Raw genomic sequence first — 12,846 nt, forward strand, 5'->3', positions numbered from 1 at the left:
CACACACACAGGCCTGTCACAATTATTACGTAATCGTCTAATCGCAATTATTTAAGATAATAACAATTATTTTTGCATAATCGTCATAATCGTTTTCATCTTGAACATTTTTCACACATTTCAAATATTAAAAAAAACAGAAATAGCAGATCAGTAAACTTGCAGCTATTTCTGCTATTTTTACATGTATAAAATTATTAAATATGTCAAAAATATCTTTGCATATGTCAGTTATTTGTCATATCTGCTCTGTGCAATTTTTTATTACGAAGCCTAAAAGGCTTCATATGTTCCAATGTTCAATGCCAAACACACAATTAAATCGTTAATCGCAATTATTTGAGTGACAACTAATCGTCAACTTAAATGTGTAATCGTGATAGCCCTACACACACACACGCACACACACACACACACACACACACACTCACGCCGTAAACTCACCTGAACTTATAGTAGTAAGCCCCACCAAACATCAGGATCACTACGATGATGAAAACACACACGATAGCTGCAACACCACCTGGAAATAGATATCACAACAAGAGGAAGAGGAAGAGAAGGAGAGACAGAGAGGTAGAAATGATATTAACCATTATACAACAGGTAGTTCCGACCAAGCAATCTGATTGGTTGAAATAGCTTTCTAGCCGTGCTTCAAACCAGCATCATATCACGGGCCTAATCACATTAAATAAATCAGTCCGCACCTGATTAGACCATATATGACACAGCTGTGCTGTGACTGTCCCACGGTAGGAAAACAAACAGACAGTACCCACCGCCGCCACCGGGCGGAGAACAAACAGCTACGCAAGATGGACTATGTTGTTAATTTTGACTTATTTGGTGGACTTACTGTTGATCAATGGTTAGAAGAGAGCACACTAAATCGCCTAAAATCCTATAATAAAAGGAATAACTGGAAAAAAGTGTGCTTTATTTCAATGGTAACATCCATACTGTATAAATATCCTCCTGTGTTAAAGTAAAATTACTCCCATTTCGTTAACAGTCCAGTGTATGTTATACTTTATCGTACGAAGGTATCGCACGGCAAAAATAGCCGATCTACAAGTTCACAAGGCATCGCCATCTTGACGCGTTGTGAGCTTGTAGATCAGTTATTTTGGCCACGTAACACGATCGTACGACGGAGCATATAGCCTACTGGAATCAGCTGTGTTGATGAGACGAGAGTCAGAGAGACAGAGTGCTGCGCTGCCACAGGGACTATTTTGTCTCAGTCAAATAAACTCTTCTCTTTACAGGGAAACGGATAAGCGAATTTTTTTTATTATGAATTGCCCCACAATATCAATACATTTGGATGTGTTTTGTTGGTAACTGTTGTATAATCGCAATATTACACTCGAGGGTGTGCTTTACCTTACATTATTAGCACTTCTGTGATCGCGGCGGAACTCGGCTGCGCCTCGTTCCTGACCGCATCACAGGCGTGCTAATAATGACGGTAAAGCACACCCTCTCGTGTAATATTGCTTAATTAAGACCTGAGACGATTCTTTAAAAAAATCTAAATCATAACAGTTTTTGGGAAAAAATCCCAAAAAAAAGTTTTCAAGATTTTTCAAAAATAGCAGATCTACAAGCTCATAGCGCGGCACTCGGTGCCGCGCTATGAGCTTGTAGATCTGCTATTTTTGAATAGCCAAAGACATCTAAAGTGACACAGATGCGTTCCAGGTATCAATGGGTTCACCATTAAGAAAATACACACTAAAATCCTCAAAGTGTTCATTTAACTTTGAAGACATGGAACCAAATGGACCATGTCTTGACCAAATATGGAGCGACCCTCTTCTAGACGGCTCGCTGATTGGTGTAATAGTTTGGCAAGATTTAATATGCGGACAGACACCACCGATGAACAAACACACACAGACAATGGATTTAAACATAACTTCCGCCCCGGCATTCAGTCTGGGTGGATAATTAAGTACAATTTACCAGTGGTTGGGAAAATTATTCTCATTTTTTACTTAAGTAAAAGTATCAATACTGCAATGTAGAAATACTCTGTTACTAAGTAAAAATCTGGAATTCAAAATTTACTTGAGTAAAAGTACAAAGGTATTGGTATCCAAATGTACTTAAAGTACCAAAAGTAGAAAGTAATCATTATGCGGAAAGTCCTGTTTCTAAGTTTTTAAATGTATACATTTTATAATAATCTTTTGAAAATAGCAGACCTACAAGCTCACAATGCGTTGCATCGCGACGCATTGTGAGCTTGTAGATCGGCTATTTTCAAATGGCTGAAATGTACATAGGGCTGAAGTGGTTAATGTATGTTTTGTAATAATAAAAAAAATGAATAATAAAGTTTTGATGACCGGCGGAGACTCAAAGAGTCTCCTACTGACTGATGGTGAGCCGGTCATCAAATTATTGGCTCAGGAAAGCGACAAAAAATAGAAAAAATTCCATGAATTCAAGGCTTCATGGGGTGTGTAATTGATAGAAAACTCTTTTTTTGGGTGAACTACTCCTTTAACACCCAATCTACACCAGCAACATTGACATTGATTGGCTATCGTGGTAAAGGCTCTGCTATCGAGGTAAAGAAACAGACTGTATTGGGAAGTAGCACATTTTGAAAACAAAGATTTAGACTTGCGGCTCTAGATGTGAAATGAATCAATATTTAGCTGCTGGTGTGAAGAGTTTAAGCAGCTGTTGAAACAGCTCTGACTGCACTCTGGACGTGACACACTAAACAAACAATTTGCCTATAATACAGTTTTAGCTATGTCAATTAAGGCTAACAGTGACAATGCTTGGGTTGTGTAGTCCACTGTTTCCCAAACAGTGGGTAAGGACCCGTGTTTGGGTCGCGGACACATTTTTATGGGTTGTGAGTAAATATCCCCTTTTTTGTGTCTTCCATTTAAAAAACGAATACATTTATATTCCAGTATTAGTTCAAGGTTTATTAAAAACAAAAAGCAAACAAAACCACTCTACACGCTTACAACACATCGCACCATGACGCATTATGAGCTTGTCGTTCAACTCTTTTGTTCCCAGGCGATCAAATTGCCCAATCTGTCACACCTTTTAGATCAAAAAAGAGGTGGCTGCCCATCCCTGTGTTATATGATACTTTATCATGCAAATGAAGGTGCAGTAGTTTTTATTACTGGAACTCAGTTTTCCGACCCATCCTTATCAGGAGTTGGCTGATCATTAATTACCATGAGGAGAAGGCTGATAACATCTCACTCACTGCTAGACTTCAAAGTCCAACATTCAAGATCTGAGTTTAGGTCAGTCCCTTTTTCCACACCGAACACGGTTGCATGTGATCAGTTAGAGGTCTATTCATCACACATGACATTATTTACTTAACTAACCAATTTCAACCTGTCATCTCTATTTTGATGTCATTATAGGTGAAGTGTCACAAATGGTCAACCGTGGAGAAAAAAAGAAGATTGTGACACGTTATGAGCTTGTAGATCAGCAGTTTCGACCATTCGCCGCATTGGCGAAGTGTGACTACATCTTGAGAAAGTTACGACACTTTCAGAGCCCTGGTTAACGTTCCAGGAACATTGTAGTCTGTCGCCATTCTTAACCACATGAACCCCAGCGTCCCTATTCTGTCATAATAGGCGAACAAGCATCGGCAGAAATAGGCAAACATTCGTCAAAAATAGCTGATCTACAAGGCAAGCTAACAGTGCGTTGCAATGCAGCAAAGAGATTTGGTGTAGATGGAAAACATTAGAGGGCCAAGGAAACTGGATATCATATACCACTTCAGGACCCCGGTCAACTAAGTATAATAGGGTTTAAGGGGTTAAAGTTAAGTTGGTATCACAGATAATTTGACAGCAACATGCAAACGTGGGTCACCCCCCTGCTCCCCCAAAACTGTCCCTGCTCCCCCAAAACTATTCTGGTGGAACCATCAGCACTGAACAACACTGGTTGGTCAAGGACTCTCCGCCTTGTGGGAACCTAACATATGCCAAGTTTAAACGGATAAACAAAAGACACAAACACAATCATCAAACACAGCTTTGATGAACGACTGTTGACAAGTAACCTACTTTAACCCGCTTTGTAAGTACCCTTGAGCAAGACGCAACCTCCCACTGTCAGGTAAATCTGTGTGTGTGTGTGTGTGTGTGTGTGTGCGTGTGTGTGTGTGTGTGTGTGTGTGTGTGTGTGTGTGTGTGTGTGTGTGTGTGCGTGTGCATGTGTGTATGTGTCATAATTTACTGTTGACTTTTCAGCTTCCCTTTGACTGGAAGTTGTGACATGTTCACACACACACACACACACACACACACACACACACACACACACACACACACACACACACACACACACACACACACACACACACACACACACACACACACACACACACACACACACACACACACACACACACACACACACACAATTTCAATAGCCCATACGGTAGAACCCAGGTGATTATGAACAGCCTAATTGACTCTGAGTCGTCTATCTCAGTGTTTCCCAAACAGTGGGTCAGGACCCATATTTGGGTCAGGACCCATTTTAAGGGTATAATATAATATTGTGGTTCCCAAAACGTTTGGTCTATCAAACCACTGGTCTATCAAACAACTTACTGTTTATTATGTCATCCATTTAATGCTAGGTCATATATCATGAATGAGGAAACAAACTCTGTTAATATTAATGCACATAAGCACAGCTGAATGCCAAAGGAGGAAAGTTGACAAAGATAACAGATAACAGCTCAGAACAACTGGTGACAAACAGGAAATACTTGACAAGCAGAGCAAATACTCTTTTCTTTATCCTTGCCGTTAGTATTTTTGTCATCTGCCAAAGGAGATGAGGCAAAGCCCCTGCAAACAGCAGGGGCTTTGGGACTGTCTGTCTCGCCTACACTGTCTCCCTCTCAGTGTCCCTATCTGTCTCTCTTACACTGTCTCTTTCTCAGCTTTCCTACTGTCTGTCTGTCCTATATTGTCTCCCTCTAGCTTTTCCTACTCAATCTGTATAGTACTAGAAGGTCGGGCCGCTACGCGGCCCTCCCGTCTAGTAGCCTGGCCCGCACATCGGAGACAGAGACAGAAGAGCGTGTAGACGTTCCTTGCAACACCGGTGCTTGTTTCTCGCACATGATTTGGCAACGCGCAAAACGAAAGCGAAACCTAACTGCAGCATGCAAACCGAAAGCGAAACCTAACTGCATCATGCAAACCAAAAGCGAAACCTAACATGGAACTGACAAACGGACAAACTGACATTTTCCCAGTTACAGCCAGTTTGCCGATTGTAATATAGATAGTGGCCTGGAGGAGACAAACTCCTTCAGCCAATCAGCGTGACAAAACATCTGACGCCTTCATGGTGTGCTTTCCAAATCCAGTCGGAAGAACAACGAAAACGTAATTTCCACCGAGAAACTCCACCATACTCTTGTTCTTGTTCAATTGTTGTGATTGTGTCTATTTTAGCAATAACTGCACTTATAGCTGTATTTATTCTTTCAGCGTTAATGTTACCACTTCTTGCTTCGGGGGCTACCATTGTTGTTTTGCAATCTCCGCAGCCTGTATTTCACATCACCACCAACTACATCGACCAATCAAGATCTGCTTTCCACTGTGGTACAGAACAGCAGTTAGAACGCTGTCCCTGATTGCCCTGGTCATATTGTGACTTCTGGTACTCGTCGCCCATGGGCCCAAGTCCAGATTGATCTGTAGGGAACTTTTGTGAACCGACTTAATCAGGATGGTCAGTGCCAGGCTAACACATTTGCACTTTGAACTGAACATTTCAAGCCTTTTGGACTCAAGTTTATCTAATCATTTTCCAGTAAAACTGTGAAACACATTTTTATTATAGAGCTTACCTGAACTTAGAGGCTTATGTTTTTCCTCCTGTATTGATAGTGTTGTACTTTCTGTGCTGGTTGTGACACTGGTGGCAATACTGGCACTGGTGGTTGTTCCTGTAGCCGTACTCGTTGGTGGTTTCGGCCCTGAAGTGGTTGTCACCGGGTTGTCAACGGTGGTCTGAACTGGACCGCTGGTGCTACCTGTGGAGTTATTTGTGACAGTTGTTATCGATGGGACTGTCGTCGCGGTCGTCTCTGGCACTGTCGTCGCGGTTGAACCTGGCACTGGCGTCGCGGTTGAATCTGGCACTGTCGCTGTGGTTGAACCTGGCACTGTCGCTGTGGTTGAATCTGGCACTGTCGCTGTGGTTGAACCTGGCACTGTCACTGCGGTTGAACCTGGCACTGTCGCTGTGGTTGAATCTGGCACTGTCGCTGTGGTTGAACCTGGCACTGTGGTTGAACCTGGCACTGTCGCTGTGGTTGAATCTGGCCCTGACGTTGCGGTTGAACCTGGCACGGTCGTTGCGGTTGAACCTGGCACTGTCGTCAAGGTTGAATCTGGCCCTGACGTTGCGGTTGAACCTGGCACGGTCATTGCGGTTGAACCTGGCACTGTCGTCGAGGTTGAATCTGGCACTGTCTGCGTTGTGGATGTCACTGTCACTGGTGTTGTGGTTGTCTCTGGCACTCGCGTTGTGGATGTCACTGGCACTGGCGTCATAGACGTCACCGGCACTGGTGTTGTGGTTGCTTCTGGCACTGGCGTTGCGGCTGGCACTGGTGTCGTGGCGATCCCATCAGTTGCATTGTGAGCAGCTGTTGTTGGGTCTGCGGCATCCTGGGCTGCAACCCCACAACCCAGCAGCAACACTGCAAATGAAAAATGGTGAATGAATAAATGGTGCTTTTCTACAGCGCCTATCTCCAAAGCACTTTACATTCACACACACACACACAGACACATAGACACACAGACACATTTTACACAACGACGGCCGAAGAAACCAAGCAAGGCCCTAAACCGCTCATCAGGAGCAGTCTGGGGTTTGGAGTGGGGGGCCTCCCCATCATCCAACAGCAGACACATCTCCTGGACCCCCAAGATAAGATAGTCAGAGTCAAGATAGACCCCTCCCCCTCCCCTAGAATCTCCATCATCCCACCAATCAGCATTACCGTCGGCTCCCAGACCTTCATCACCTAACCACTAACATCACCACCAGACGGCATCAACACTTTAGAATAAACCACCTAAAACTAAATAAAGGCACTTGCAGTTATTTTCTCACAATGTAATACTTTTAACCAATCTGTGTTTGGTAGATTATTTTAATACAATATAACTAGCACATCTGCAGTGGTTGGAGGTGAGCTCCCTCCCCACTCCTCCATTGAGACACTTAGACCCTGGTGTCTGGATGACAAGTAGAACTGCCTGAAGCTCATAGGCACAATATCTCCCATGACCAAACGGGGTTTGCCTCAATAATGCTTCAATAAAATCTTATTCTCCTCTACTGCAATACTGTCAGAATTCCTTTCTCCAATAACCCAACTGCTCTGGTCCTGACTTTTCCAAGTGCTCCGCTGCAATGTTAACTTATTTAGTGTGTGTGTGTGTGTGTGTGTGTGTGTGTGTGTGTGTGTGTGTGTGTGTGTGTGTGTGTGTGTGTGTGTGTGTGTGTGTGTGTGTGTGTGTGTGTGTGTGTGTGTGCGCGTGTGTGTGTGTGTCCTTTGATAATGATGTCGTAACGTATCCATTGTGTGCTTCATGTGAGTGATATGTAGGCTACTGTTTGTGTGACTAACACTCATTGTATTTAATGTGATGCGTGTCCTGATTATTATGATGATGTTAACCTAATAGTGTACATGCATTTCCGTTTGATGATATCACAATTTAATTAAACATTTATGTAAGCCCTGTTGACTCTGGTGTCCCTATTTTGGGCAAATTTGTATAATAACAGATCTACAAGCTCGCGTTATTTTCACAATTTGTCATATGATAGAGAATGTCCCTTCTCCCCTCTGTTTACAAATAGAACTATTAACTACACTCCCACTTTGGTGGTGGTTAATTCTCCCCATTGACTGACTATACTGTTGTGTTGCACTCTGTTGTATTGTGTTGAACTAATTGCTTTATTGTCTCCATGGCATGGCGAGAGAGTATGTTTTGCCCCCTGTCCGTCCGTCCGTCCGTCCGTGTGTCCGTGTGTCCGTCCGTCATTCTGTCTGTGGACAGCTAATCTCCGGCACCGTTGGCTTGCTCGCAGTGAAACTGTGCACACACACTCCCTGGATGCCACAGCATCCAGGGATGCCCCAAATTTTTCACATGGGCCTTTTATAGCGCCACCAGGATGCCGATTTCTGCAAAACATATTTTTGGACACAACTCCTACAGATTTTGTCCAAAAATCCTGCAAATCAATACACAATATCTCTATAGGCATTAAACGAAAAGTGTCTTTCAGATTTTTCATATTCCATCCTGATTGGCTAAAAATGGCTTCCAAAGTTTGCAGGAGTGCTCCGTTTTGAACAAAATGCCTCAAATCATGAACACAGCATGCAATTTCCTTGAAATTTTGCACGCATATTTCCATTATGTCGAGGAAGAAATGCCACTTGAAAATGTTCAAATCAGCCTCATGGTGGCGCTATAACAGACCGATTTGTGTTTTGACCTATAACTGCACCGATCTGTGTAAAACTTTGTAAGCGCACTCCCTAGAGGTCAAGGAAAAACCTTTGCCCTGCATTTGCATCTGCCTTTTATAGCGCCACCAGGAGGCCGACTTATGTAAAACACATTTTTTTATATTACTCCTTCCGATTTTATCGAAATTTCACGCAAATCGGTACACATGATCTCTACAGTCATGTGATCAAGACGGATGTGTTTGATTTTTCATATTCCATCCTGATTGGCTAAGATTGACATCTAAAGTTTGCAGTAGTGCCTTGTTTTGAACAAAATGCTGCAAATCATGAACGCAGCATCCGATTGCGGTCAAACTTTGGACGCACATTCACACTACGTTGAGGAACAAATGCCACCCTTTTTACATTGGCCTGTTATAGCGCCACCAGCAGGTCTAATTTAGCAAAACACATTTTTGAACAAAATGCTTCAAATCATGAATGTGTCCGATTGCCGTGCAAGGCCTAAGAAGAAATGGCACCCTTTTCACTTTGGCCTATTATAGCACCACCAGGAGGCCACAATAACCTACCTGACCTGGCGGAGACCTGTGCTCCGAGGAGCACTTTTTCTAGTTCCAGATATGTTTGTTATTGTGTGACATTTATTATGATACCAACCAACTCACATTTCAGTTGTATTTATTGTAGTTTACCCAGCTGCACAGCAACATCTTTAATCTGTTCATTTCATCCTCTAGTAGTTAGTTGCAGAGTTACAAATGGATACTGTGTGTGAATACTCAGATTCTGTGTTTGCAAAAACCACATGATCGTGTCATAGATAGCAATCTAGATGGAGGGAAATGACAGTTCTACATCCTGTTTTAAAAGTGTACTCAGAGCTTATCGTCCCTATATAGCCTGACGTGACAACCAAACCATGCACGTCAAACAGGACCAAAATCATCTGAATCAATCATATGAATTATTTCCACTCCAGACAAGATAGAGAGGCCACTAAGCCCTTTGTAACACAATGACACTATTACAAAACGTTCGCTGTTATGAAAGTAGGCTAAAGCATGTGGGGTTGCTATACAGTAGCTTGTTGCAACATAGGCCACTTATTCAAGACTAGACTCTGACTGTATGCAGTGGTGTAAACTAACTTAAGTACATTTACTCAAGTTCTGTACTTCAGTACAATTTTTAGGTATTTTTACTTTACTGGAGTATTTCCAATTTCAGTACTTTTACTTCTACTCCACTACATCTCAGTGGCAAATATTGTACTTTTACTCCACTACAATTATTTGAAAACTTTACTTACTAGTTACATTAAAACGGGACATTCTGCATAATGAGTACCGGTTCTTTCGGTACTTTATGTATATTTCGATCCCAATACTTTTGTACTTTTACCTAATTTCAGTACTTTTTCCACCACTGAACGCGGGGAGACCCAGGTTGGAATCCTGGGTAGGACATGACATACAAATGAGGGATTTCAGCTCACAGCCTGGACAAGAGAGAAGGAATAGGCTACATCACGATATCTGTCTCTGTGTAGAGAGAGAACCACTGAGAATATGCAGGGACATTCATGTTAACCACATGAACCCTAGCATCTCTGTTCTGGGGCAAACTTTGGGGTGTAGACACGTAGAGGGGGAAAGGAGGGGAAGTCTAGAGCCCTGGGTGACCCCGATCAACAAACAGGGTTGAAGTGGTTTATATGCCACTGTCGTAAAAGAATGGTCTGAAATGGGTATTTTTTGTGGCAATGTCTTCTCCTGTAGCAGATTAATACATAATAAAACTAACATCTTCTCCCAAAAGGGTTCACTGTTTGATTTAGGCCAGTGGTTCTCAAACTTTAACATTTCAAAGAACCCCCTTAACTCTGGTTCTATTCGTATACTGTCAGAGTTGCAAACTTGTAAGGGTCAATTTAGAACCCTTCAAGGAACCCTGAGAGTCCCTGGACCACTCTTTGAGAACCACTGGTTTTAGGCTACATCTCTTTAAATATTAAGTTCTGGGAAACTTAGTCAGTTTATAGTATGATTTTATATATATGAATTTAAAAAAAAATGATTTTCAAAGCCACACTCCATGAGTTTCTTGTCCTATACCAGGGATTCAAACCCTTGTCTCCTACGAAGGAGACCACATTTCTACCACTTTTCCAAGAGGCGACACCGACATGGGGGATAATGGGCTTGTGAGCTTCAGGCAGTAGCCTACTACCCCAACCCCAGAATCTAAATTAAAATAAGTAAAAGCACTACACAGTAATCCTCTGTGTTCATTTAAATTCAGAGTGTACATATACAACCAAATAGACCCTACATTTGGTTACATAACTTACATTAGTACGTCACTAATACTAATATTACATTAGTATTTTTACTACAGGCTTATTGTTGTACAACCGTTATTTCCTTATCTCTCACAACCCACCAAGTTTCTGTTTCCTAGAAACATGCAGTCAGTCACTCAAACATAGGCTCAGTGGTGTAAAGTAACTAAGTACTTTACTCAAGTACTCTACTTCCAATTTTCAGTACTTTTACTTCTACTCCACTACATCTCATAGGCAAATATTGTACTTTTACTCCACTACAATTATTTGAAAACTTTAGTTTGTGATTATTATTACAAAACGTACATTACTCACTTCAGCCCTATATACATTTTGGCCATTTGAAAATAACCCATCTACAAGTTCACATAATGCATCGCAATGCGACACATTGTGAGCTTGTAGATCTGATATTTTCGAATGATTTGTATACATTTTATACATTTGAAAACAGAAAAAATATTTTCTGCATAATGTGTAGCCTACTTTCTACTTTTGGTACTTTAAGTACATTTTTATACCAATACTTTTGTACTTTTACTCAAGTAAATTTGAATTCCGGACTTGTAACAGACTAGAGTATTTCTGCATATAGTATTGATACTTTTACTTCAGTATAAAATGTGAGTACTTTTTCCACCACTGCATAGGTACACAGTAACATCCTTGGTGATCATTAATGCATTTATAACTCTGAGAGTAAGCCATGTGTGTGTACACAGACTGTGAGAGTTACATAAACACTGAGGTCTGAGGATATTAAAGTGTACATAGGCTACATTTAACTGTCCCAACAACACCAACAAAACCTGTAAATCGACTGTGTGGACACTGGACAGACAGGCAAACTTCATCACCTACAGGCAGCACATGGAGACTGACTGACTGACAGACAGAAAACCTTCATTCAAATCTAAACGTTAGGCTACTATGTATCCATGTGTAAGTCTGGCTACACAGTAACAAAACACTGATGGTTTTACTGATACATAACATACCTGTCATGAGGAGAAGAAGCGACCCCATTACGGCTCTGTGTGTGGTGGTCTTCATGTCATGTGTTTCTGTGCTGCTCTGCTGTACTCAGTGCGCTGATAGAGTGCGTGTGAGGCGCGTGCGTCTTGACGCGGTGTCAAAGTGATTATCAGCCCCTGAGGGGGCGTTCTCTAGCTCTCTCTCTCTCTCTCTCTCTCTCTCTCTCCCTCTCTATTTCTCTTCCTTTCTCCTCCATCTACCCACTTTCTCTCTCTCTCTCTCTCTCTCTCTCTCTCTCTCTCTCTCTCCCCCCCCTCTCTCTCTCTCTCTCTCTCTCTCTCACACACACACACACACACACACACACACACACACACACATGCACACACACACACACACACACACACACACACACACACACACACACACACACACACACACACACACACACACACACACACACACACACACACACACACACACACTATAACATTATCATTTTCCTGCATTTCACTGAGTTATACTAATTTTCTATTATTATTATTATATGTATCTATTGTAATTTGATATAGGCATAATCTATTTAAAATCATGATACATGTCAATGTCATGATTGTTGTGTGTATAATGTGTGTAATAGTGTGTGCCTATTCTGCCTAATAATGATCCTATCCGCCATGATAAAATCTCCTAGAACTCTAAATGAGGCAGAAGCTAATTGATTGACTGATTGATAATCAGAATGTTATAAATGCCATCAGGACACAGGCGTGACCTTTTATTGTTGCTAATTGCCTGCAGTGCGCCTGCGCTATGACGTTGCTGCTGCACTGTGTTTGTGTGGCGCTTCTCCTTCATATGAAATGTTTGACAGGTAATAAACCATATTTAGATCAGTTTTGGTTTTAAATCCACACATTCCGTCAGTGGTGGAAAAAGTACTCACATATTTTACTTAAGTAAAAGTATCGATACT

General features: G+C 41.8%; 1 protein-coding gene across 1 annotated transcript in view; it reads right to left on the reverse strand.

Moving 5' to 3' along the window:
* parm1 (prostate androgen-regulated mucin-like protein 1) overlaps positions 1 to 12,021 on the reverse strand; it is a 14,685-nt gene extending 2,664 nt beyond the window's left edge. Inside the window, exons 1-3 of the mRNA XM_080418780.1 lie at positions 11,894 to 12,021; positions 5,891 to 6,748; positions 445 to 523 (exon numbers count right to left, since the gene is read on the reverse strand). Of these exons, the coding sequence (XP_080274906.1) occupies positions 445 to 523; positions 5,891 to 6,748; positions 11,894 to 11,948 (992 nt within the window). The 5' untranslated portion in view covers positions 11,949 to 12,021. The remainder of the gene's footprint in view (positions 1 to 444; positions 524 to 5,890; positions 6,749 to 11,893) is intronic.
* Between the last annotated feature and the right edge of the window lie 825 nt (positions 12,022 to 12,846).

The sequence above is a fragment of the Gymnoscopelus braueri genome (genome assembly GCF_963280865.1).
Source record: "Gymnoscopelus braueri genome assembly, chromosome: 22".
Classification (NCBI taxonomy): domain Eukaryota; kingdom Metazoa; phylum Chordata; class Actinopteri; order Myctophiformes; family Myctophidae; genus Gymnoscopelus; species Gymnoscopelus braueri.